Source organism: Anopheles aquasalis, chromosome 3 (assembly GCF_943734665.1).
Source record: "Anopheles aquasalis chromosome 3, idAnoAquaMG_Q_19, whole genome shotgun sequence".
Lineage (NCBI taxonomy): Eukaryota > Metazoa > Arthropoda > Insecta > Diptera > Culicidae > Anopheles > Anopheles aquasalis.
Window position 1 is genome coordinate 23,820,054 of NC_064878.1, and position 24,042 is coordinate 23,844,095.

At 49.3% G+C, this 24,042-nt stretch overlaps 3 protein-coding genes across 4 annotated transcripts in view; 2 read left to right on the top strand and 1 right to left on the bottom strand.

Annotated features, from left to right (window-relative positions):
* Positions 1 to 65: 65 nt before the first annotated feature.
* Positions 66 to 4,876, bottom strand: LOC126573978 (Fanconi anemia group D2 protein homolog). Its single transcript, XM_050233828.1, has 3 exons — positions 3,239 to 4,876; positions 2,145 to 3,178; positions 66 to 2,073 (listed from the first exon to the last, which is right to left on the bottom strand). The coding sequence occupies exons 1-3, from the start codon at positions 4,857 to 4,859 to the stop codon at positions 88 to 90; spliced, it is 4,641 nt and encodes a 1,546-aa protein (XP_050089785.1). The 5' UTR covers positions 4,860 to 4,876; the 3' UTR covers positions 66 to 87.
* Positions 4,877 to 5,158: 282 nt separating this feature from the next.
* On the top strand, positions 5,159 to 5,787 carry LOC126573989 (small integral membrane protein 20-like). Its single transcript, XM_050233863.1, has 3 exons — positions 5,159 to 5,415; positions 5,495 to 5,551; positions 5,619 to 5,787. The coding sequence occupies exons 1-3, from the start codon at positions 5,295 to 5,297 to the stop codon at positions 5,672 to 5,674; spliced, it is 234 nt and encodes a 77-aa protein (XP_050089820.1). The 5' UTR covers positions 5,159 to 5,294; the 3' UTR covers positions 5,675 to 5,787.
* A 187-nt stretch (positions 5,788 to 5,974) lies between these two features.
* LOC126573988 (growth factor receptor-bound protein 2) overlaps positions 5,975 to 24,042 on the top strand; it is a 23,536-nt gene continuing 5,468 nt past the window's right edge. Inside the window, exons 1-2 of one of the 2 annotated variants that reach the window (XM_050233862.1) lie at positions 5,975 to 6,038; positions 12,052 to 12,826. In XM_050233862.1, coding sequence (XP_050089819.1) covers positions 12,749 to 12,826 — 78 coding nt within the window. In that variant the 5' untranslated portion in view covers positions 5,975 to 6,038; positions 12,052 to 12,748. Of the gene's footprint in view, positions 6,039 to 6,660; positions 6,819 to 12,051; positions 12,827 to 24,042 lie in introns of those variants that run through there. The other variant, XM_050233861.1, reaches the window with a different exon arrangement.

Below are 24,042 nucleotides of genomic sequence, written 5' to 3' on the forward strand. Positions count from 1 at the left end.
TTGGTCGAACAACATAAAAAATGTTTGAATGGAATGAACTTTATTTGGCACATAAAGAAACTCCTTCAGCCTGCCAACGCACCAAAACTAGAAGCACTTGCTTTGTGATGATTTGGTCAACGATGCGATCGAGCCCGTCGATGATTGTCCGTGAGTTCGAGCATGCTTTGATTTAGCACCGGCGGCGGCGACGGCTCCTGATTCTTCTTCATCACTCAGATTGTCCGCAATGTCCGAGTCACCGTTATCGCGTTCCTGTCCATCCTCCTCAACGGCTTCTCCATCTTCCTCGTCGTCGTCATCGTCATCTTGGACGGATTGCGATAGAATCAGCTCACCGTGTGTGTCTTTGTTTCTCAGATTCCCCATCCAGAACACGGCCGAACAGCGGTTCGCTACGAGGGCCGCCTTCACGCGGTACACGAGCGTTTCGACACACTCCCGTACGTACGGTATCTGGGCGACGGCACCGGCCGCACCGTCCGCACCCCGCCCTACCTTTGCCTGGCAGCAGACGTTGTGAAGGTAGCGTGTCGTGTTCTGGAGCGTCGACAGCAGGTTAGAGGCACGCTCTGCTGAGCTCCGCAAGATAACTTCCAGCACCGGAAGGCCACTCTTCAGGAACAGCTTAATGAAGATCTGGGCGAAGCGTAGAAACACGCCAAAGTTGGCGGGCTGCTGAGCACGGCGCACGATGTTCGTCAACTCACCGGTCGCCTCACAGGCGGCCTCCCAAAGCTCGAGCCGACGGGCATGCGTTCCACTGCTGCCTCCACTCCGGATGCGTATCTCGTCCTGAAGCAACCTTATGAACGCCCGGCAGAGACCCTTGAACAACAGTGCGTAGTGTGATCGTTTAAAGGAAACAAACGTCCGTACGGCATCATCGGGGACTGGTGGTCCATCCGCAGCTGAAGCAGCAGCAGTAGCGACTGCGGCCTGTCCTTTCGATTTACCCTTAGCGGATCCTCGCGCCATAATGCTCAAATCCTGGCCCATCTCTACGATCAGCTGCTTAAGTGACTTCATTCCGATCGTACCGATCATCCCGTCCAGCAGCGTCACAAAATGCTGATTAGCCGATTTGCTTTCCGCGCTCGCACTACGCTGGAACTCGGGTGCCGTCAGGACGCTGCGCGTAAATTTGGCTATCGCTCGCGATACCACGTTCCGTTCTCCAACATTCTCACCAATCGCCTGGCCAAGATGGTATAGCTGTGCGGCGATCGATAGATCACCATAGCAGGCTTCACGTACGATCAGCTCTTTTAGTAGCAGCTTGGCAACATCGGCCAGATGGCCACCGGTTGCCGCACTTTCCGTCATCTTCTCAGCCAACACGCGCAGCACTCGCTCCAGTTCCTGTCGACCACGTGGCTCACGGAATCGCTTCCATCCGAGCAGTGCCGTGGCGAGCCGTAAGCTCCATAGGTAACACGATTTCAGGGGCAGTAGTTCTTGTGCTGATGCCGGCTGAAGTCTGCCCGTGCTGTCACGCAACCCATTCATCAGCATGGCCGTACGTTCGGCAAATTCCGTCCAGCGATCGATCATGCGCCGCTGGAACGTTACCTCGGTGTCCGGTTGTTCCAGTGCGAGCGCTACGTTGGCCAACACACAGCGATACTCGGGCAGTGCAATACAGGATCCGCTTTGCTGATCGGCAGGTTCCAGCACACGGACTGGACGGAGCGGAATTTCAAACAACTGCACCAGCTCCGGATCGATACGGCGTAAGGCGTAACCGTAGCGTACCAAGAGACTCTGCTCGTTAAAGTGTCCTACGGTTCCAGCGGCACTAGCGCCCGCCACGCCAGCGGTGGTCGCCGCCTGTGAGCTCAGAGTACCGTCCAGATTGATGGTTCTATGGGGATTAGTGGATGCTTTCTTCCGACGTGACGTTGGTTCGTTGGCCGGTTTAGCTTTTTTCGAAGTGATTGGCGTTGCGGCAGCTGCGCCCTCCATGTGATCCGAAGCCAACGGTGGTCCATACTCGCACTCGCCGGACATCCGGTCCAGCATTCTACGGAGATGATGCTCCAGCTTTACAAGCTCCTGCAATCTCGCAATAACCTAAACAAAACGAAAAGAAAGTTCATCATTACAAGGTTCCATCTGTCCTATTCCGAAACCATCGCAAATACCTTTCGGCGTATCGTGGCATCCTGCTGGTGGCCAACAAAGGCACCGATACACTCGCGGAACCAGTTCCCCAAGCAGAAGTACACATCGAGTAGCTGCGTGCAGAGCGTTTCATCGTACGAATCGATCGAAAAGCGTCGTTCCTCTTCACCGATGTCCCCATAAAAGGAAGGCACAACGATCGCACAACCGAGCAGCGCATTGATCGACACGAGCGATCCATCGTAGCGGACGGCATGCAGCGTACGCATCAGGCGGAAGATGGGCGCCAAGTAGGTGCTCACCGTGTGGCGGCTTTGGTGCGCAAGCACTACACCGGCCACATTCACCGCGATCGATTGTGCTTCGACATTGGCATCCTCTTCGTCCACCCGGTTGATGCAGAGCTGGCGCGCCAAGCGGATCGCATTATCATCCTCACCCCGGCTAATCAGCGGCACGTCTTCATCGACCAGAAACTGAAGCTGAAAGTCCATCGTCACCATATCGGTCAGCCACATGATGAACGTTTTCTCCCATCCCGGGGCCGTCTTGGACCGTGGTTGAGCGATCATCGTAGCCAGCTCGTCGTAGCATATGGCCAACAGATCGGCCGATTGGTTCGTCGACAGGAAAAGGGTGCTGATCAGATTGGCCATCGTGCGCCCAACGGCACTCGGTATCTCGCTTATCGTACCGATCGTACGCTCGGAATCGAAACTCGAGCTCAACTCGGTTTGGTCCGCCCCCGGAGTGAGCGAGAGATGGTAAACCATCTGCACCAACCCCACGATGCCTTTCTTCTTGGTGTCCTTGCAATCGCACAGTAGCTGCTTCTTCACGATGATCTCCAGATTGTCACGGATCGATTCGTTACCACTTGCGGTCTCATCATCACCAGCGCCACCCATCGTACGTTTCGGAATGGCAGCAGCGTAGATGACCCCAATCAGAGGACGATAATGTCGGAGCGACAGTTCCGGTGCAATGTCCAGTATCTTCAGCAGCAGCTCCGCACTCCGTTCTATCTCTCGCGGGTGAGATTCATGCAGTTTGCCTGTAAATAGCTTGGATTAGTAAAATTCTGCGACCCACGTGTGCGTCGTCTGTGACTTACGCAGTGCGGCGATACAACGGCCAATCAGGAAATCATTCCGGCTCACCACATTCGCCGAAGCCATTTCACAGATGAAGCCAACGATTTTGCTCAACACAACCCGGTTATCCGTGGTGACGATCGATTGGTCTAGCGCGAATAACGCACTCAGTGAGGCCACACCAAAGCCCGAAACGATTTCTGCCTTCTCACGGGTACAACCCTCGATCAGCTGCAGAAAGCTATCGAGATGGTTCTGCAGCACCCACCGGAAGCACCCACTGACCAGCTGATCCGTGTGGCTATCGGTGAAAAATTCCTGCGATATCTTTTTGATCGTGAGTTTACGGATACGCGGTGCCTTCACCTCGTTGATGGTGGTGGCCATCGTGAGCAGCAGCAGATCGATCGGCAGATGATCTTCGGCCGCTGGCAGCTGCTTGATCGAGGCTATCCAACAGTCGAACAGTGTCGCCGATGCCATCATACCCTGGTAGATGGTACGCAGAATCTGTTCGGCACAATCCTCCGCCGGGCCGCTTCCCGTTGTCCAGGCATCCGGATTGGCACCCGTATCGAGCAATTTTCGAACCTCACGCACGATCGCATGTAGATTTTCCTGTGGTTCGTTGCGATTGAACTTTAGCAGCATCTTCACCAGCGATGGATAGTACCGGAGGGGACAGCCATCGGATGCGTACTGGATAACTTTGCGACGGAGCAGTTCCAACGTTTCCACATTAAGGCACATCCCGGTAAACACTTCGACCGTGGTGGGTGTTATGAGATCCTCCGGTTTGGGCCGTAGCTTCAGCAACCGTCTCAGCGCATCATCGTGCTTCGACACGTCAATAACGTCCTCCATACTGAAGATGATCTCATCGAACACCACACCGTTCCGGTTTGCTTTCGCCAGCAGCTCGAACACCTTCTCAAACACCACATCCCCGTTCTGGACGTGGTCGATGAACTTGAGCTGCGACAGTACGAACCCTACGATCGAGTCTTGACTCGATCCCGGCGAAGCGTCCTTGTCCAGCTCCTCAGTGAGGTACGCGAACAGCAGCTCAATCAGCTTCAGCTGCAGAAAGTCCACCAGCAGGAACATCTTCATTAAACTTTCCTGGACCGGTTTGCGGGCCATCTCGCCGGATGCCATCTGAGTAACCGGTGCTGCGGTCGCCGTTGTTGTGGGGGGCGACGGTGTTGGCTGTACTTGGCAGCACTCGAGAAGCTTCAGGAAGTTTGTTCGATCGTTCATGGTTAACTTGATGCCGGCCAGGAAGCGATCGATGTTGGCCGGATAGTCGGAGTTGGTGCGCAGAACGTTCTTGAGCTTGTGCATGAACACGATCGGTTCACACTTGAGCACCACGACACCACCCGGCTCGTCAAGGCTAAGTCCGGCCATCAGCAGGACACTCTCGTAGTAGTTCACCGGTGCCCGCAGTCCCGTCTTTACCGATTGCGATCGCTGGAGGTTGCTGCGCTGCGAAAGGTACCGCCGTTGGCTGGGGGCCTGTGATGCCGGTACCGAGAACTGGCTGCCCCAAATATCGTCCTCGTTCTCATTCTGCTGCTGCTGTTGCTGCTGTTCCTTTGCCTGACGACGGCGCTTGTTTTGTGAATATAGCTCGTTCATGGCCACCCGTGCAGGTGTCGTTAGCACCGAATTTCACAAGAAACTTCACGACGCGACCGGAGTTGTTTTTCCGCGGTTCACCGATTCAAACCCCGTTTGACAGATCGTTTTTGCGCCAAACAGATTGGTTGTGTTTAGAACGAATGGTTCAATTAAATTAGCGTGTTGAATGGGTAAATTTGTGGGAAAACGAAAGGAAAATCGAGAAAACTGTCGCATATTAACAATAAATGAAAAACAATCACGAAATACGCAGAAATTTCCTTTGGCCGGCAGCGGCAAGTAGTGTGCGTGCGTTGTGGCGGAGTTGTCAGTGCGTTTGTTTTGGATTTCATAACTCGCGCAGACCGCGGAACGAGACTTCTTGAAAGTTTTTGCAGTTTTTCGGGGGTGATTCTTTGGTTAAATCGAGGTGGAAACGCGGTCTCCAGCATTATGGCACCGATCGTGTTAAAGGGGAAAAACTACGCCCTGTTGGTCGGAGGAATCGTGGGAATTATTGCATTGGCCTGTTACCCGATCATTGTGCACCCCATGTTGTACCCCGAAGAATACCGTAATACCGAGAATACGAATCGCAAACAGCGCGCCGCTCGTGTTCCGTTTTAGTAATCTTCCTTTTTTAATTTCCCCAGAAAAAGTACAGAAAATCAACAGGGCAGGAATCAAGCAGGAAGAAATTCAGCCAGGAAGTAATATAAGCATTTTAACGTAGGATGAAAGCATCCGATTCATCTCATACCTCTTTAATCGTTGCAGATATGCGAGTGTGGAGTGATCCTTTTAAGCCCAGAGAGGACGAGAAACACAAATAAGACCATCTGGGCTACCCCAGTTCGCCGTCAACTTGTATTAATGTGCAAAAATATATTTTGTTGTTCTAGAAAGTAAATCAATCCCGTCGCTGGGAATGTCATGGTATGATGGATTTTAGTTCGACTGGATAAGAAATCGTTTCAGACCATGGAAACTCACCAGGAGCGTGACTAATCATCGATCATGTTAAAAATACTCGATTTCGCAAAGATGTTTCTCAGGCCGGCTTCAATTCGTTATTCTACTTCAGCACCACTGTGCACTCTGTCCAGCAAGGAGATCATCTACTGCCGCACACGGTTCGTCGTCGGGCTTTCTTGTTTGTGCTGCGTGCAATAATCGTCTAGTTTTTGTGTTTCCAAAGTAAGATAAATACAATCTCCCCGAGTGGCGCCTTCCATCGACGATCCTTTTTAACGCAAAAGGAAGCCGGTGATTGTGAAAATCAACGCCTTCTTTAACGCCAACGCCGCTAGTTGCCGTGGTTCGTTTTCGTCGGAAATTTGTGTTCCACACGAGAGTGCTGGGTGTGTGCGTGCGTACAGCACCATTGGTGTGCATGCTGGGCGGTGATTGTGGGGGAGATCACGAGGAAAAAGGCTTAAGGCCGGCCAGACGGTGGCACATCAAACGCACCGAATTGTTTTAACGCAACCAGCAATTACCTTGTTTGTTTATGGGGAGTTTAATCGAACCAACACTAATTTTAGATGAAATTCCCCTTCACGAAAACATGCGCCATGTTTGCCTGTTCCGTTTAAAAGTATTTTGAATTACATAAAAAATGCTACAAAATCAGTAGCGCAAGGAAAACGCTCCTGATGTGCGGCAGATTTCTGGAGCAGGCGAGCCGAGGGTGGAGCGCACCCCGCCTACCCTTCCCCCTCCACAAACTCGTGCTTTGGTGGTGGTGGTGCGTTAATGATGTGTGGGTGCAAGCAGGCGCCGACCGAGAAATGCCGTGGCCGCCGTTCGTTCTGTTGTCGTCTCCCAATCCGTGTGTTAAACGTCGGCAAAAGCCATCTCGCGGCGGTCACGCAGCCCTCTCTCTCGCTAGCAACGACATCGACGACGACGACGACGACGGCAAGTGTTCGCAAAACCTCCCCGCCTCCTCGGATTCTAGCCACCGGATTTGCAAAGGTGCGATTCTCGACGAGGGAGCGCTCCGGGCCGGAAATTTGAATGAAAAGAGTGGTGCTCCGGTGATGCACTCAAGTGTGTGCGTTCGGCAGGAAATGCACCAAGTGCACTCGGTCTCTGTGATTGGGATGCAGTGAGTGCGTGCGTGCGTGCGTGCGTCCGTGTGTAATGCGTTGAATCACGCGGGGTGTATGCTGCGTTTTTGTTCCAGTAGATTCCACGGCACACGGCAGCCCCCAAAGTGTTTCCCATTTTTGACAAAAGTGAATATAGTGGTACGCCCATCCTGCTCGCACTGTCGCGCACCACAATGTGCTCGGTTTCGTTCACTCGCTTGGTCGGTCGGTCGCTCGGTCGGTCGGTCGCCTTCCTGTTTTATGCTCACGTTGTGTCTCTATGTGGAACGCCGCCAACGCCACCGACACCGCGAGATAAAACGCGTCGAAACGAGAGTGCGTGTGTGTGCGTGTCACCGAGAGATAGCGTTGAGAATCCCGCGAGCACGGCGCGTCATCATCGACGACGACGACCATCATCATCATCATCGTCTCATCGTCGTCATCCAAGCCCCGAAAGCGACCCTTTTTTTTCTCTGCCCCGTTAAATATCGTTCGCTTCTGCTTACTGCCCGAAACATTTCCAAATTTCCCTCTCGTAGGCTTTGCGGAAATGACTGAGTAAGTGCCGCAGCCAGGAAGGATGAAGTGCAGTTCGAGATCAAGAATGCCTTTTCAGCGAAGTAGGCGGTGGTGATGGTGGTTCCTACCAGTCCCGATTTCATATGCACACCCCGACGACGGCGACGACGACGACGGGGTCACCACACGATGCTTGACCGCGTGCCTTTATGTGGTGTGTGTCTCTATGGTTGGTCGCATCCCACCCCGTACCCGCCTATCTTCCTATCTGCAGCACGGTTCGACAGAGAAGCCTTTTTTTTTGACGAAGGTAATCTCTATCTGTATGTGTGGGTCGAGTCCGTGTGTTCCCGGTCGGTTCGGTTCTTGAACCATTTTCATGTTGGAAATATGCTGCGGCTGGCTACTTGATGTGTTTCGATCGGTGAAAAAAGGGCCCCTAGACAGACAGACACTCAAGATCCAGTTGGCCATGCGAATGATGCTGCTGATCATTTGCCCTGTCGGCCAAATGCATCATAGCAACCCGGCATTTGGTTGCATTTTTTATGGACATTCGATTTTCAATTAACATGGCGCACCCAGCGCTGGCAAAAGTCGCCCAACCCCCTTTTGCTGTGCCTACTAAGAATGCATTCTCCGAGGTGGAACGAGGTTAACGAGGTTCTTCTCTTTGCTCTGTCTCTCTCGCTCTCCCTCTCTCTCTCTCTCCCTGTTCATCCCTTTAAACATGTTATTTTTGTTCCTATTTTTGTTATTATTACCCTCTGCCGCTGTGTGTATGTTCGTGCTGCGCGGTCGTGGGTGTGTGTGACTCTCCATCCCCCCCCCCCCCCCCCCCCCCCCCCGTTGATTCCCGGGTCCCAGAATCCGCGGAACATTACCTCCTCCTTACACACGCTCGAGCCACACACATGCATACCATGCCATGCACACCAACCAGACGCATATGCAGCAGAACATTTTTAAACCCTTTCATCATCATCGCACGCGATCATCATCGCTTGCTCTACTGATTTTGCATCGAGAGAACAAATATTCGGTGGTGGCCACAGAGCGCAACCTTCTTACTGCCAAGGAACGGCGAAACGACGAAACCGCGATTGCGTTCCGTAGGGGATGCGAGCACCGACACAGACAGACACCCAGCGGGTGGTTTGGTTGCAAAGGAATGCAACTCTTCTTCTTCTCCAAACCTTCTCCTCCCGGCATTTGAAATCATCAAATGTGGTGTGCGTCTGTAGCAACCTTCACCCCGCTTGCTTTGAGGTTGAGGAGGAGAGGAGTTGCATTGCACATTACCGGGGGCATTCTATTTGGAGCGATATGGAACAAGTGTTTTTGGTTTAATAAGAGGCATTCTTTGATCGGTATCCTTGGGGGCTATCCAGCATCTGCTCTGAATCTGGTTTATTTGGAAAAGTTTGCTGTTTTTTATGGTACAAACGGTGAAAACATCATGATCTGCCTTCAAATTCGTGCTCTACAACCAGCGATTATTATTTTAGTTTCATTATTAGTTACCCATCTCGGTCCGTCTCGATGTCCATGGGGATGAGTTTTTCCCGCAGCCCAGTAGAGCAGGTTGCCAGGCCCAGGATACGCGTATTACGTGTGTGGTTCTGGTGGCTGCTGGCCGGCCGCATGTTTCAGTTATTTGGCGCTGGGAGTTATTTTTAAAATCTGATTAGATTCTCGCTCCTCTTCCTCGGCAAGGGACTGACTGGCTGAGACACCGAACCCCGAACCCATGTGCGCGTGTGTCCGTGTGGTTGGGTTTGGGGCAACAGCAAAACGCCGAACGTTTCATGTTGAGTCTCGTCTTTAGTTCAATCTTGCCTCACATTTTTCAAATAAACATTCAACTTTTCTCTGAACACCACGCACGTCGTGTCTGTCGCAATGTTTGATTAGTGATGATATCATCATCTTGCACAGCACACTGTGTGCGCATCGAGGATGCTAAACATTTGAAGAGAAAAAAAAACACCACCTTTTTGTCACCTTTTTGCTTGTGACGAGGATAATGGCGCCATGCGGTAGATACGGACCCGGTACACTTGCTGCTATCGGTCTACTGCTGGAGGAATGCAATTTGTTCAAGGGGTCAGCCGTTCTTCAAGCTCATTCTCATCATCACCGTAAAACGGAGTAATCCGCTTCGAACGAATCAACGTTTTTTATTGACTCGGTACGGCCCGGCTCGTGAAAATAATTTATTTTCCATTCCTTATGCAGCTGGCTGTGACGATGTGTTCATCGTGGTTTCCATAAAACCCCACCCCTCGACCACACCATACTGACTGGCATCAAAGAACGAAAAGAAAAAGGTTAATCTGTTTAACCGGGGGCGGCTGGCTGTGCTCACCTTTGCCGGAACACGTTTACCAGGCGCTAATCGTACTTTATGGTCAATTTAAAGCGACCACAAAACGAGCGACGGAACGCTACAATGAACCTGTCAACCAGGCTAATCGAACGCCGTTCTGCGTCCGTTGGCGTAATGAGGTTTATTAGTATTAAAACAAACAATTTGTAGTTGTAAAGCGGCCTACACACAGGCCCAATATTGTAGATCAATTGGTTGGATGCAAATGTATTTATTTATTCGTCAATTTATTCACCATTTGTAGATTACATTGATGTATGCGCGATTTTCAGAATGGTGAAAAAATATATTAAAGAGTCTGGCATTTTAAGTAATATTTTCATTGGGTCTTGGAAAATCTCAACTGAAAAGTTAGTGCATAACCGTTTTTCCTACACAGTAACCATTGCTTAGATCAGTGGTTACTATGTTTTCAGTTTCTTTTTCACCCTGCCCTGATTTGATAGAATATTTATTGATTCTGTTTATTGTTCTTTACAGACGTTAGATAAAATAGAATGACCCCAATAAAATGCCAATAACATTTCGATAAATTCCATCAACAATATTGGGCGTGCGAAAGGTCGGCTTGCAATAATCTGGAAACGAGATGATACCGCACGTTAAATGCGTTTCGGTTTCATCATCGCCAACTGAGTTCACGCGGCCTGGCTGGCCTCCCCGCCGAAAACCATTATTAGGTTTTCGGACACGGATTCTGTGATTTTGGCGTGATGCCTAAAAATAAACGCACGATGATGCGATTGTTCTGCTATCCGGGCCACCAGCACAACCACAACGTTGGTGCGTTTTTCGGCGGGGGGGATTACGGGTTCACGGGTGCTTTTACTGGGCGGTTTTATGTTGGTGTGGCAATGGGAATCGCGGTCATGCCTCCTGCATCTCACCAGCGACGCGCTCGCACGTTCGTTATGCAAATTTCCTTCAGCACACTAGCCGGTTGGTGTCCAACACATAATGAAATGTTCTCGTTGTCACCGTCGGAGGGGGAACCTGGCGCTTCCGGATACTTTCGCTTCATCATAAACCCCCACTAGAGATCATATAGTATGCGTTCGCTACCGGTAGTGGACGCGCGGTGTAAAGAGTTGCAGCAGAGAGATTGCTAATCCCCAGCAGTCAGAGAAGATGACGACGACGACGACGACGACGATGGTGATTATGACCTTCGCAATATTCGCGCGAGCGATGATTTACGGGCAAGATTATCGCGCTGGCAGTAGAAGCAGAGGCGAGATCCACACCCTACGGAGAAAGGGATTGCGAAAGGAGGAGAGAAGCGATAAAAGAAGAACCGGAGCGCACGAAAGTGTGATCGCCACTGGAAAGAGTGTTCCAAATATTTATGTTTTTATATGAAAAAAAACTTATCAACCGAGGGCAACACCCTCCCTCGCATTGCAGCGGATGCTAGTGCTGATGGTACACAGTTCGGTTCGCAAACGCGCCATGATGGTGTGTTGGTGAACAGTCGCGATTGGAACCGAGAAACAGAGAGACACGCGAGAGCGAGAGAGAGCGAGCGAGTTAGAACCTTTTTAGATACATCTTCCCCCGCTCGCTGGGTGGGGGGTTGTAGGAAGGGGCTGGCGATGGAGTTTCGGTTCATAGAAAACTCGTAACGTGCGCAGTGACGTCATCGGCGGTGGATGAGTTTTTTTTACCTCGTTTCATTGCATACTATGTTACCGCCAGGTTCGACGTAGAAAAATAAAGAAAAACCCCCAAGTATAGAACAACCTTGCACATTTATCTCCTCGCCGCTCTGTATTTGTGTGCGCCTATGGTGTGTCTCTCCGCGAGTCTCGCCAGATTCTACCGGCATTTTCACCGTTTTTTTTTGCGAGTTAAATAAAGCAATCTCCGCTCACAGTGAGTCGAAGTCGTGGTTTCGTGCAAGCGTGTGATGATCATCATGTGCTCGCTCACTCTGTGTGTGTGTTGAACTATTGAAAAAGGTGGTGACGGTCGTGCGGCGCATCCCCTGCGCCACCGGACGTTTCAGTGACGTCACGTGGAGTGACACCATCGCGAGTCCAGTGGCGGCTATTTCAGATCCATATTCCCCCACGTACCGCAAAGGTGCCATTAGTGCGTGCCTGGGGCGTCCCTTTACGTCGTGTTTACTTATCATTAGAGTTCGCTCCGTGCACGTTGGCTCGTTGTCTTATTTTTCACTTTTCTCTTTTCCTCCCCGTCTCTGCAGCTGTGAAGTTGTTCAAGCCTTAAAGGGTTACAAGTCTTGAAGGTGTGTCATGGTGTAGTGCGTCCTGTTCCTGCGTCCGTATCGTGGTTTGTGCAACGTTTTCGTGAATTGAAAGTCCGTCATCATCACCGTCAACTCAGTAACCTGCGATCAGCCTGCGCGCGCGCCTTTGGAGTCGTCCCGTGCGTGAGTCGTGAGGTTTTTAGTGTGTATACAAGGAGAATAAAGTGGCAGTGCTGTTGCTGCGGTGTGCTTGTTGTGTCGGAATTCGGTGTCGTGGCACTGATCTCCTCAAAAAAAAAAAATTAATAAATAAATAAAACCTGCAAACCCCAAGGTATCGATGCAGCAGCAGCATCAGGGGCATTGCAGAAGCCGATAATTCTTCGTCCGTGTTCTGTGTCCTGTGTGCGCACCGAAAGTGCCCGGAGTGTCTGCTGTGGACGTGGTGTGACGGAAGTGTCCTTTGTGGGAGTGCGTATGGTGTTGTGATTTCCGGCAAAAGATCAACCAACGATCAGTTCTCTACGGTCAGCAGCAACAGCGGCAGCAGAAGCTAGCAGGAAAATCCGTCAACCAGCACAGAGGCAGAGAGGACGTCGTCCTTTTTTTTGTTGTTGGTGATCAGCACCACTCTGAGAACCGGCACCGGAATCCATCGGCAGTGTTGTGACCAAGCGAGAGAAGCTACAGAAACATGGAGGCCGTTGCAAAGCACGACTTCAACGCCACAGCGGACGATGAGTTGAGCTTTAGGAAAAGCCAGGTTTTAAAGGTAAGGAAGCGGGCGATTTTACGTTTCGAGAAACGGTTTTGTGCTGCGAATGTCATCGAATTTTGTTAGATAGCGGAGTAGTCCACGGTATCCAAAGGCGATTTGTAATCTGATCCTTTTTTGCGTTTGGTCATCGCGAGTTCAAAAGAAAAGGGGGCACACTTTGATCAACGAATTCTGTTTTCTAAAAAGGCGAGAGGCCTCTCTCTCTCTCTCTCTCTCTCTCTCTCTCTCTCTCTCTCTCTCTCGCTGGACAACCAAGCGCGTGGCAACTAGAAAACCTGGAAAACCCGTTCCGCGTGAATCATCACTTTGCAATGTAACGCCACCACCTCTCTAATTCTCTCTTTCTCTCCCTGTTTAAGCAGTGCTGGCGGTGTTTTTATCCGCACAAAACCAATCAAACATGGCTATACGGCTGGGCTGGGCCTCCTGGAATTGCTCAACCAAAGCGTACTATGATCGCGATCCACCCCGCGGAGCGTTGCCAGCACAATTGCATGGCCTGCAAATGATTCACTTGATGATGACGCTGATCAGATTTCCCTACTAAGAGGACCTTGAGACCCTTGAGTAGAGGGAATCCGTGGCTTGATTGTTGCGCTACGCGATCATATTTTAAAATGATTGTCAAATGTATGTAAAGGGAGCACGAGCCCAGCACGCGGGAGGTCACACACCACCACCTGGTGTGTGTTCGCCAAATCTCGCGGGTTGCACCACGGAGCTGCTGGCGACCTACTGTGCATTGCATAACGTGGTGGTGGCTTTGCAACTTCAGCATCGTGGATGCATTTTCGGTATGCCGGTCACACTCCTCGCTATCGGTTACCAGGTTTTGTGTACGCTTACTACCACCTCCTCCTTGTCTCGCCGTACCTTGCGGGCAGCATGAATGTGTGCCCGTTAATTGGACACCCTAGTGGCCACACAATGTACACATGCTGTTGCCCACATGCTGCTGCTGCTGTTGCCCTCGGGCCAATACCGATTGTGGGTTATGCGACGAGACGATCATGGAAGGTGGCGGGGGTGCAAAACCACGAAATGGAGCGCTTTTCGTGCCGCTAATAAGAAAAGGCCAAGGTTAACACTGGCCACTCGATTGCCCTCTCGATGTGTTCGGCTCCGCGGTGCCATTGTTCCGGTGCACGGTGGCTGGCGCATTGCTTGTTTGTTGGTTGATTCGTATAAATTGTCTTTTCCTCTATACGCGATCGAGGGGGGGGGGGGGCGAGGTGTGGTGATCACCATGCGAGAGGAGGAGATGCGATCTCTACCCCGGTGTGCGTCCGTTCTTTGTGTTCTGCCTGATCAATTGCATGCGGCAATGTTGCTCTGTTCTACTGTGGCGAGTTTATGCGTCGTCTGAAATGTTTTTATCTGCATTGATTTGTTTTTTTACAAATATTCAAACTATTCGAAATATTTTGGAGGAGATAATGCTTGTAATACGAGCCAGAAAAAGGTTGTTATTGCTTTTTTCTATCGACAAAATTATTATTCATTTTTTCCTAGCAAATGCCGTATTAACCTGTAACTTTTCAATGATCTAACGCTATAATTTGGTGAAAAAATTGAAAAATACAGATTCAAATACGAGACAGAGCGATATTCTTTTGTTGGATGAGTATTTTTTTATATTCGCTATTTTTCAATTGTTGGCCGCACTTTAAAGTAAAAAAAAAAGAGTTTTACATAATCATTTTTTAAAAGTATATGGCCGGGTAAATGAATGGCAATAAAAGTGCACAAAATTTGAAAAATATTTCAAGGTACAGCAGTTTTGAGGCCATGGTGGATATTAACTTTCAAAATTTTGGATCGTTTCCGAAAGCGATCCAAAGCTGCGAGATGCACTGAGCCATCTATGACGGACGCAGTTGTTCAAACAGCTGTGTATTTGTCCGTTTTTATCCGACTGAGTACGACATTTTACACAATATTTAGGATAGGCTTTCAGATTGTTTCATTTCTGATAAGCAAACGCATTTTTGCCCAATTTCCAGACTGAATATGCCATGAAATATGTATATCAATGCTGGTTGCTATGATGTGTTGACAGTTACATTCGTGTAAGAGCACAAAACTGAAATAAAATACTGCCAATGCCACCAAACGGACAGTTACATCAAGTAACCAATCATATTACTTTAAAGGAAAAGGTTTAAAGACCAACATTCTTCACCAAAAATGTTCTCCTTTGAACACTGGTGTTTCGCCTTTCTTTTGATACAGAAAAATGCTGCCGCTCGGCAGCGAACATTCCCAAAATGCTCGGAAAGAAAAACCACGGCACCACGAACGACGCCGCACGCTGGCCAGCTGGAAACGAAACCGAAAACGACGTGTTCTTCACGGGGCAACGCACACACCCCTTTGGGGTGGGGTGGCTGGTGCCGGTGCCGGTACTGGTGGTGGCGAAACCATGTCAAGCATATTTGTGTTTGCTCAAGCTGGCGGGGCACCGGTCTCGTTTGGTCTGGTCTGGCCCGGTCCGGTGGGGCCTTGTGGGGCTTCTTAGGAAAACGAAAGGTAAACGCCACTTCACGCAACACTCTCTCTCTCTCTCTGTGTACAACGTTTCCCTCTCTTTCCATCAGAGAGTCTCAGAACGACCAACGGGGGAGACCGTATTGGCGCGAAGCAATTTTCTTCTGCCAGCGCTGGTCTGGTGCGTTCTTCCTGTTGTTGGTCGTATTTGTCGGTGACTCACATAGCACCACTGTCCTCCACCTTCCTCCTCACCGTTGGCAAGCGTACGGAAAGAGAGAAAAAGAGAAGAGGTCATTGAAGGGGTGGTGCTGCGCTGGGTGGTTGACTCATAATCGCGTTCCGCGCAGAGCAAAAGGAAGGAACGGGCACGAACGGGCGGAAATGAACAGAAAGGAGGACGGAAGGAAGGAAGCAAGCACGTCCTTCGTGGCCAGAGGAAAACAGTGCACTACGAGGAAGAGTGAGGGAGGGTGGTGTGGATTATGGTTTCCGCATTTGGTGTCCGTCCGCGACAACCACCGTAGCGCAGAAGCAATATAACATTCCGCTTTTGAAGGATAGTCAAATTGCAGTGTTCCGCGCACTCGCTGGCAGAAATGGGGGAGGGAAAAAACCTCGTCTTGGATTTCACTCCCTGGATACTGGATACCCGCCCTTGAGATTGGCAAAGTATTTGAAGTAAACTGTACACATCCTGCTTGAGGTTACGTCGTACTGTACCTCTCTCTGGTTTACGTTATCACCACCCAATACCAACGCGCACCTTATCTGGTGGCCAAAAAATGTGACGCAAAAGTGCGAGATGCGCAAACGAATGGGGGGAAAGGAGTGATTAATCATCACACTCCCCCTTGGGCACAATCTTGCAAAGATAGCACACCAACGTTGGCATAAATTTCAATTCAATTAAAAGAAGTCGTGTTCTAAGGTGCCTGGCGGTAGGTAACATGACACCTGAATTGTCGCATCCTCCCCCGGGGGTGGGCCAGAAGAAGTTTGTACAAATTATAATCGATTGTTTCGTCCTTCGTGGTGGTTCGGTGCTCCTTGTTGTTTGGTTGTGGTGCCTTCCTGGAACCTAGCCTTAACAAGACCTCTAGGAGCGGCCATCCGTCGCGCCAACGATCTCTCGATGTCCGACTCCGACAGTGACAGTGATTTTGATTGATTATCTCCCCCGCTGGGGGGAGCGGCCAGGAAATCACGACGCCGGACGCGTCCTTCTGTGCTGCGTCACGTCACGCCTTGGGGAGATGGGTCTGGTGGGTGTGGCAATTGTCGGCAATTGACGTTCCATACTCCAGATTTTCTTTTTTTTTTAAAGAATACTACATCGAGTCTTGTCTGCAAATTTGTTCAGACATGCGAGGAGGTTCGTTGAACGGTTGTAACTGAATCACATTCCTTTGATTGAGACACTGCAGCAGCACATTTTGATCAGCTGGCATGGAAACCACGAACCCAAGTCAACCGAAATCCAAAGTGGCTATTCTATAATATCGAATCCAAAACCAAAGTAACCTTTGCGAATTGTTTCAGGTAGTTTTATGTGGCGAAGAAGTTCACCTCAATTGCTGGAAGTAGCTCCTCAGTATTCTGAAGTACTGATGACCCTCAAGCACTGTTGTTGAAGAACTGAATATCCAAGAACTTATAATATTGAAGAACTGAATATCCCGGGGAGGAGTACACGTTGTACGGCGATCTCACTATCGGGAATTAAAGAAGAAGGATTATAGCTTCGAGCTCTAGCTAATGAGAATGGAAGACGACGATCTAGGTCGATAAATTCTTTTCAAACCATCAAAATGGATGCAGATTGAGATGAAGTGACGGTATCCACATTGATCGCTGGACTAGAAGTAGAAGGAAAAGGGTCTCTTCGCGCTGGCAGACTCTGAATCTCGTTGCCTAGTCGTCCTGATAAGATGCAGCTCCTGTCCTCTCTGGGAACTACAGAAGAAAAAAAAAAAGCTCCGTCAACTGAAACCAGCCACCATTGGGCTGGATTACGTAACGTCGTGAAGTATTTGAAGTGTTTAATATGTCTCCGTGGGTGCGCCCATTGGCCCCATAGTATGTGTGCACGCCGTTTCATTCCTTCCACTGTCCTGTCCACCAGCTCTCCAATCCTCTACAGGAATGACGTCCGACGTTCTGCGCCATTTGCAGGAGGAACCTGCTGCGGGTTGCGAAGCGTGAAATGGGAAAAGTTTCTTCTGCGCGACATTTTCGCCCAAGGAAAGGCGACGACCTCTCAGTAGCAGCAGCAGCAGCAGCACCAGGCAACCTGTCATCGTTGTACATCAAGTTCGTTCGCTCGTTCGTTCGGAGGTTCGCTGATCAAACTCCAGATCCCGCACCCTGGGGCGGGCCACCCTTATAAACTGGTTTTCGGTCAGAGGGGGACGCTTGTCAACATTGTGTAAATTACACCACTTCCGGCTTCGAGGGGAGTGCCAAAATTCGCCTTCGGTAGCTGAAGCCCTGTGGCCATGTTTGCCGCTAATTAAGAACCCAAACTCTGTGTGTCAACCGGACGGAAGACGGAAGTGAAAATGGAAAAGGAAGTCTATTTTTGCAACCGAACGAACTGAGCTGAGCTGAGCTGAGCTGAGCTGACGGATCGTCAGCTGAGGTGGAGTCAGTCAGACATATGAGACACAGGTTAATCATCGGAGTCGGAGAAAGTTGTGTCTGGATGTGTGTGCCTGTTTGGTGTTGGTGTTGGGCAGAGTGGGTCGATTTACTTGGTTGACAGAACCAATTAACGATGCGTTTTGCGCTGATGATGATGATGCTGGTACTGCCCTAAATGAGGCTTCTCTTTACCAGAACATCGCTGTTCAAGATATCACTTTTTCGCCGTCGACGATCACGTTTCGTGCGTTAACAGAGCGTTGCCTGCCGGTTGTGTCACCGACCACGTACGTGAACTGATTTCTACTACGCGTTTGCAAACGCATTATCGCTCACAGACACCACATCCTTGCCCTTGAGCACCTTTTCCCGAGGAGCGAAATTCAATTTTGCCCACCTTGCGCACCCTGGTGTGAAAATGGAAAACTCAATTTCGGGGTTCGAGGTGTGCGTTTGGGTTTCCAATTTCGTGTTGACGCGACGCCCACATGAACCAGGATCGAAGGAAATGTGGGGCGATGTTGGGGTGGCGTAATACCGCACATGGTTGCTCGCCGTACATTTTTGATCGATTTTTGGTAAATCACATTCGAAATCTCTCTTGGATTCCGCAGAACGAGCATCATAACTACCGGGTGACGGTTGTCGTGTCCTGGGAGCCAGCAACAGCGGCACGACTTGACATCTCGTAATTGCAGTTCCTGTTTCCTTCAACCTCTTGTATGGTCCAGGAAATAAGTGTCCTGGGCCCTTTGCCATTCCACAGCACGGCCACAAACCGCCATTAATTTGTTGGAAACTTTGGAAATGAAACGATGAGGTGATGGTCGTAGATGAACCATTCGCCATTCGCCTCTCGCGCTAATGGATGATTCATGATCGATAGATGAGCATCAATTTGTGGGCGCATTCGGCCTTAATTGATAGACCATCCTCTTTCACTCTTTTCCGCCTATCTCTCTCTTTCTTCAAGGAAAGAAGGCAGATTGGAATGTCCGATCGTGAAGATGACTTTCGGACAAAGTTACCCCGAATCAGTCAGTCCTTTATCTGTGTGATTGTGTATGATTCAGCATTCAAACGACTATCCAAGTTTAATACAGTTGTGTCCATGGCGAGAGGGGATGTAGCATCGCAATCATCTCTCGTGGCTAGTTGGAAATTCATAATATTCCTCCAAATGACATGCGTCAACAATTCCACCCGCTCGGTACCCAGTATCCGTCCGTAGTACGGGAAAAACCCGTCGAAATGATTTATTCAATTGGTGCGAACGCTACAATTTCTGATCTGCCGTCCTGTGTAGTACACTCTCTGTGTGTCACTGGATTTCCTTTCCGCTTTCTCTCTACTCTTTACTTCCGGTCCCTCTCTTTCCATTTCTGCACATCATCCTACTTGCTGGTGACACATACTGTCCGGCGATCGGCAAGTTACCCATATTGGTCATGACGTTTGTGTCCGTCCGTCCACTGCAGTGTATCAATCACGACGAAACGGAACGGAAAATGAAAAAAAAAACAAACAGAGCGAACGGGGAATGTCCATGTCGCGTAAATTCCGAAAGTGGTGGTGCGATATCGAATCGCGATGGATGGAGGATTCGAATCCGTGTCCTTGCTACACCTGTGCTAGAGGCTCGGTTGTAGGATGGGGATGATGGTGAGCAAACAGATATTTGTAACTGCTGTAACACCAACAATGTTGATTGCAGTCGTGTTCCCTCACCCCCGCATTCAGGTTTAATTGAGTTCCGGGCGTGAAGGCGTGACCGGCAAGCACCTACCTTCCGTTTGAGTGATTTATTCTGATGGGATTCTGTTCGGTGATGCTGCGCCACTAGCACTGCGGCTTTAAGTGGCTCTAGGAACTGCTCTACATTTTTGTTATCATTTCGTTGAAATCTTTGCTCACTGTTTTTGCAGAGGAATACCGAATTCTCGAGGTACTGAAGAGCTGACTAACACTAGCGAGGCTACTACTACACTCTGCTGTGTCTTGTTACCAGTCACTAGTTAGTGATGGTGTGCTGGGTCTAACTTTAAAATTCTTGAAATTCTTTCCTCTGTTGGCCACACGATGGTATCGATCGGTCGGTGGTCAACATTGTCTAATCTACAAATTGATACAAGTCTGTAACGATGATCAATGTTTTTTATGGTGTAGAGACTAAAGGTTCTTGTTTGAAGCTCTCGAACAAATATAACAACATCTCAACATCAACAAAAAAAACAAATATCTACATCTCTATTAAATTCCATAGTTTCAGGAGTTTGTAATAGAAATGTAAATGGCTAAATAATCCATTAAATGGGCCAAAAACTTAAAAATATCTTGAAGGGGCATAGAGAGTAGGAATATGTTTTATTACGTACCAACTACATTCCGTTTATCCCCTTCCACTCGCAGATGATTGAAATATTTAATCCCAGAAACTATGCATTTTTTAAGAGATTACCATATTTTTGTTTTTTTACCGAAATGAATGGTACACAACTCATTCTGGAATGACGCAGCAAGGAAGATTTATTAGATGCTAATCAAAACCAACCAATTGTCACTGTTCGCACGAGAGAGAGAGAGAGAGAGAGAGAGAGCATCCTAAACAGCATGACTTTCCACGGAAAACATGACGTAGCACCTAAAAAAAAGGGGGGGAAAGTGAAATACTTTTCCCTCTTTCGCTCCCTCGATGACAACCAATTTGCTCTCATTGTCGATTCGAAAGCGTATAAGTTTTCCACCAAAAACACCGCAATCTAAAAGACATGTTTTACGCGCTTTGGGTTTTGACGTTGTTTGGTGGACGACGTTTCTGCGTCTTTGCGACCATCGAGTGCTTTAAGCAAAATGGACATTGGGTTTGGAATGGATGAAAGCTAGTGTTTTGAGAGGAAACCCGTGGGTGTCTGTATCGGTGGTGGTGGTGATGTATTATACAAAAGTCGGGGGGAGGCGCACTCCCACAAGACGCCAAAACGCTGAAGAAAGTTGTGCTTAAGTCCTGCCATCGTGTGTAACTGGGCGATCTCTACCCATACGCTCGATATGAAGCAACAGTTCAAACAGTTAATTATGGATTCAGTCCACCAGGTACCGTGGAGATGTTCTGCGAAGCCGCCTAGCTCTCATGTGCCGTAGACTTGCACGACGAACAGAACCTTTTGCGGTGGATGGTTTTCTCCATACCTGAGGTCCATCCCAACCATCATCATCATTATGGTCGCTTGCCGGTGCTGCTACTAGCGAACGAAGCATTCCATTTTGTCCACGAAGAACACATAGACACATGCACACGAAAACTATTATTAAACTTTCGTCAACAAACTTAAGGTTTGTACGAGAGAGAGAGAGCGAGGGGAGGGAGAGGAAATAGGAGGTGGACCTTCTGTTCCTCCTCCTCCTCCTGCTCCTGCTCCGGTCTTGTGTGATACGAGAAGTCTATATTAACATAAGCATGCTCTGGCGTCGTCCTCGTCGTACACTGTCATCGTTGAAATGCCCTTAAATAGATGCTATTCCTCCGGAACACTGACCAGTCCCTGTAGCAGCAGCAGATGGTGCGTCTCATCCACATTCAAGCTTCGTTCTATGTCACACCGGCTAGCGCACCGGGTCTCTTTATGTTTTTCCCGTCGCTCGCTTGCCTTAGAAGCATCGCAAATTATTAATAGAGTATGATCCTATTTACATAGGAGTGGACCAGCAGCCCCCCTGCCTCCGCCACGCGCGTAAGATAGCGAAAGCATCGCGCCATGTTGTGTGTTGCCATCAAAACCAGGAAAGCAACTCCGCCGCGTCTGCTTTTGATAGGAGAGATTGGAGCAAACCTTTCCGTAGGAGTCAGTAGTGTAGTTTGGTGGCATTTTTAATAGGATTATTGCACAGAGAAAGAGATAGGTTTACCCCAAGTAACGAGTGCCATTGACCCCCACGGGTAAACTTGGAAACAAAAATGGAAGATATAAATTGCTGTTGGATACTTTTGGAAGTGAGGAAGAGACCACGAAGAAGCTATCTCCGGTGCCGAGAGTTCTGTGAAGGACATTCGATTTGACCCCGCCAGGAACAGGAAAAAGAAAATTGCCTTTCTCTACGCACGACGCCGACGCTACTCAAGCAAGCAAGCCAAGCCGGTGCGCTGCTGCTGGAAGCTGTGCAAAATTGGGAATCGTTTTTGCCCTCCTCACACCACAGCCCCCAGGACCCCCGGCCGGATATGATCAGATAATGCGCCAAGCGGAAGCGAGCGAGCGAACGGGCGAGAGAAAGTTGAGACAGCCAAATATTTCGTTTTTTTTCCGAATCTGTTTTTTTTCCGTGGCAATTCCGCGTGTATATTTCTGATGTAAAAAGGAGCAACGACCATCGACGGTGGCGCGTGGTCTGCCTTTCTGCCTGCCTCCAAGGATTCGTTTTTTTTTTTCGGCAGTGGAGGAGGACTCCTCAAGATATGCTATTTCGGGCGCGATAGAAAGAAATGGAGCGGGAAGAAAGCATGGAAGAGCATTTCATTTCGTTCGTTTTGGAAGTGAAGCGGAGCTGGAGGAACTTGTACATAAGTCACATTCAGGGCTCTACTACGAACGTTGGAAGTTGAATGTGTGTATGGGTGTGTGGACACACTTCCGTCACTTCCGGCGAAAAGGATCCTCGGAGCGCAATGTTGTCCTTGGGGTTTTTTTTGGTGTCAAGAATATGAAACGCACTGGCAACGAGAGCAATCTGGAGAAGGGGTTTTTCACACTGAAAAAAAAAACTCGGAAATGGATTGGACGAGAAGAGGGAGAGAGAGAGAGATCGTATTAAGGCGAACCTGGGTGGAAGGCGCAGAGGTGTTTTAGCCTTTTTTTTGGTTTTGTTTTGAATCGCTCCTTCCAGAACCAGAACTTCCATTTGACTGATGAGAAAGTAATAACGCGCGAGTTTTTTGTAGGGGGCTGCAGGGTGTTGTATTGTTTTCTGATAATATCCGGACTACAGGTTTTGAGATTCTTGAGCTCTCGATGGCAAGACGGGAAGATGGGAAGGATATACCTTCACCGACACAGTATTCTTTTGTATTTTGTGTTCTAGAGGTATTCTGTTTTGTGGTGCATTGTTTCCTCTGTGCGCTGTGCTTCAAGTAACAATTCATTTGCATCCTTAAAAATCAAGTCTACTTCAGAAGTGGTATTCGGATTTTTGTAGACTCCATTCACTGCACAATACTCCCTTTCGAAAAACGTTATGTAACGTCACCATGAACTAATGGAATTCAATTCCTGTGACCGTTTTGCGACGCGGAAAAACTCATAATAACACAATTAGACCCCCCGATAGCTCGTCGTCTGTCGTTTATCCGCCTAAATGAAGCCATTCTCTCTCTCTCCTGCGCTCCGGGGTCGTTCATAATTAAACCCCGAAGTCTTCTCATTATTAAATATAATTTAGCGTGTAAAATCGAATGCTTCTCGAATGATGGGCCACCTCCTTCGGCAAAGAGGGGGTACTGGCTGGCTGGTGCAGCCTTCGTTACGCGACATAAGAATGTTTTAATTACTTTGCAAAAAGCTCTTCAAAAACTGCTGTTGGCCTCTCGCGGGCCCACTGCGCTTAAAGCGGGGCTCGTTACGACACTGAATCCTGAACCGGGTGGTGGGCACGTCTGTCTGTCTGTCGGTCGGTCCCTAAAGAAGCGGAGCCGCGGACGTGCGATGGAATGCCGTTAAATAAGTTGTGTGAAGATTCCAGACAATTTGTCCCTCACCTCCGCCACCTGATGGCGGCTGTTGCTGCTGCTGCTGTTGAAGGGCTGAGTGCTCGATAACAATTTCCAGGCCCCAGACCGGCCCGGAGAGCTATTATCCAATTTAAGGTACATAAACATTAATCGTCGCCGGGGGCGCGCTGGTAAGATGGGTTGAAGACGACGACGACGGGTGCATCTTGGCTGTCACGGTGCTTTTTCATGGTCATGGCCACATGCACAGACCACAGAGCGCACCGGCGCACCGGTGGAAAATGTGCAAGAAAAATCATCCATAGCCAAAGCTTAGCTACGCATTGACTAAAGTACATTTCATTTCGAATAAAATAGG

Coding starts and splice junctions, on each gene's coding strand:
- LOC126573978 (XM_050233828.1), bottom strand. CDS start 4,859: ATGAACGAGCTATATTCACAAAACAAGCGCCGTCGTCAGGCAAAGGAA. Junction 3,179..3,238: donor CCGTTGTATCGCCGCACTGC/GTAAGTCACAGA, acceptor AGCTATTTACAG/GCAAACTGCATGAATCTCAC. Junction 2,074..2,144: donor ATGCCACGATACGCCGAAAG/GTATTTGCGATG, acceptor CGTTTTGTTTAG/GTTATTGCGAGATTGCAGGA.
- LOC126573989 (XM_050233863.1), top strand. CDS start 5,295: ATGGCACCGATCGTGTTAAAGGGGAAAAACTACGCCCTGTTGGTCGGA. Junction 5,416..5,494: donor GTTGTACCCCGAAGAATACC/GTAATACCGAGA, acceptor TAATTTCCCCAG/AAAAAGTACAGAAAATCAAC. Junction 5,552..5,618: donor GGAAGAAATTCAGCCAGGAA/GTAATATAAGCA, acceptor TAATCGTTGCAG/ATATGCGAGTGTGGAGTGAT.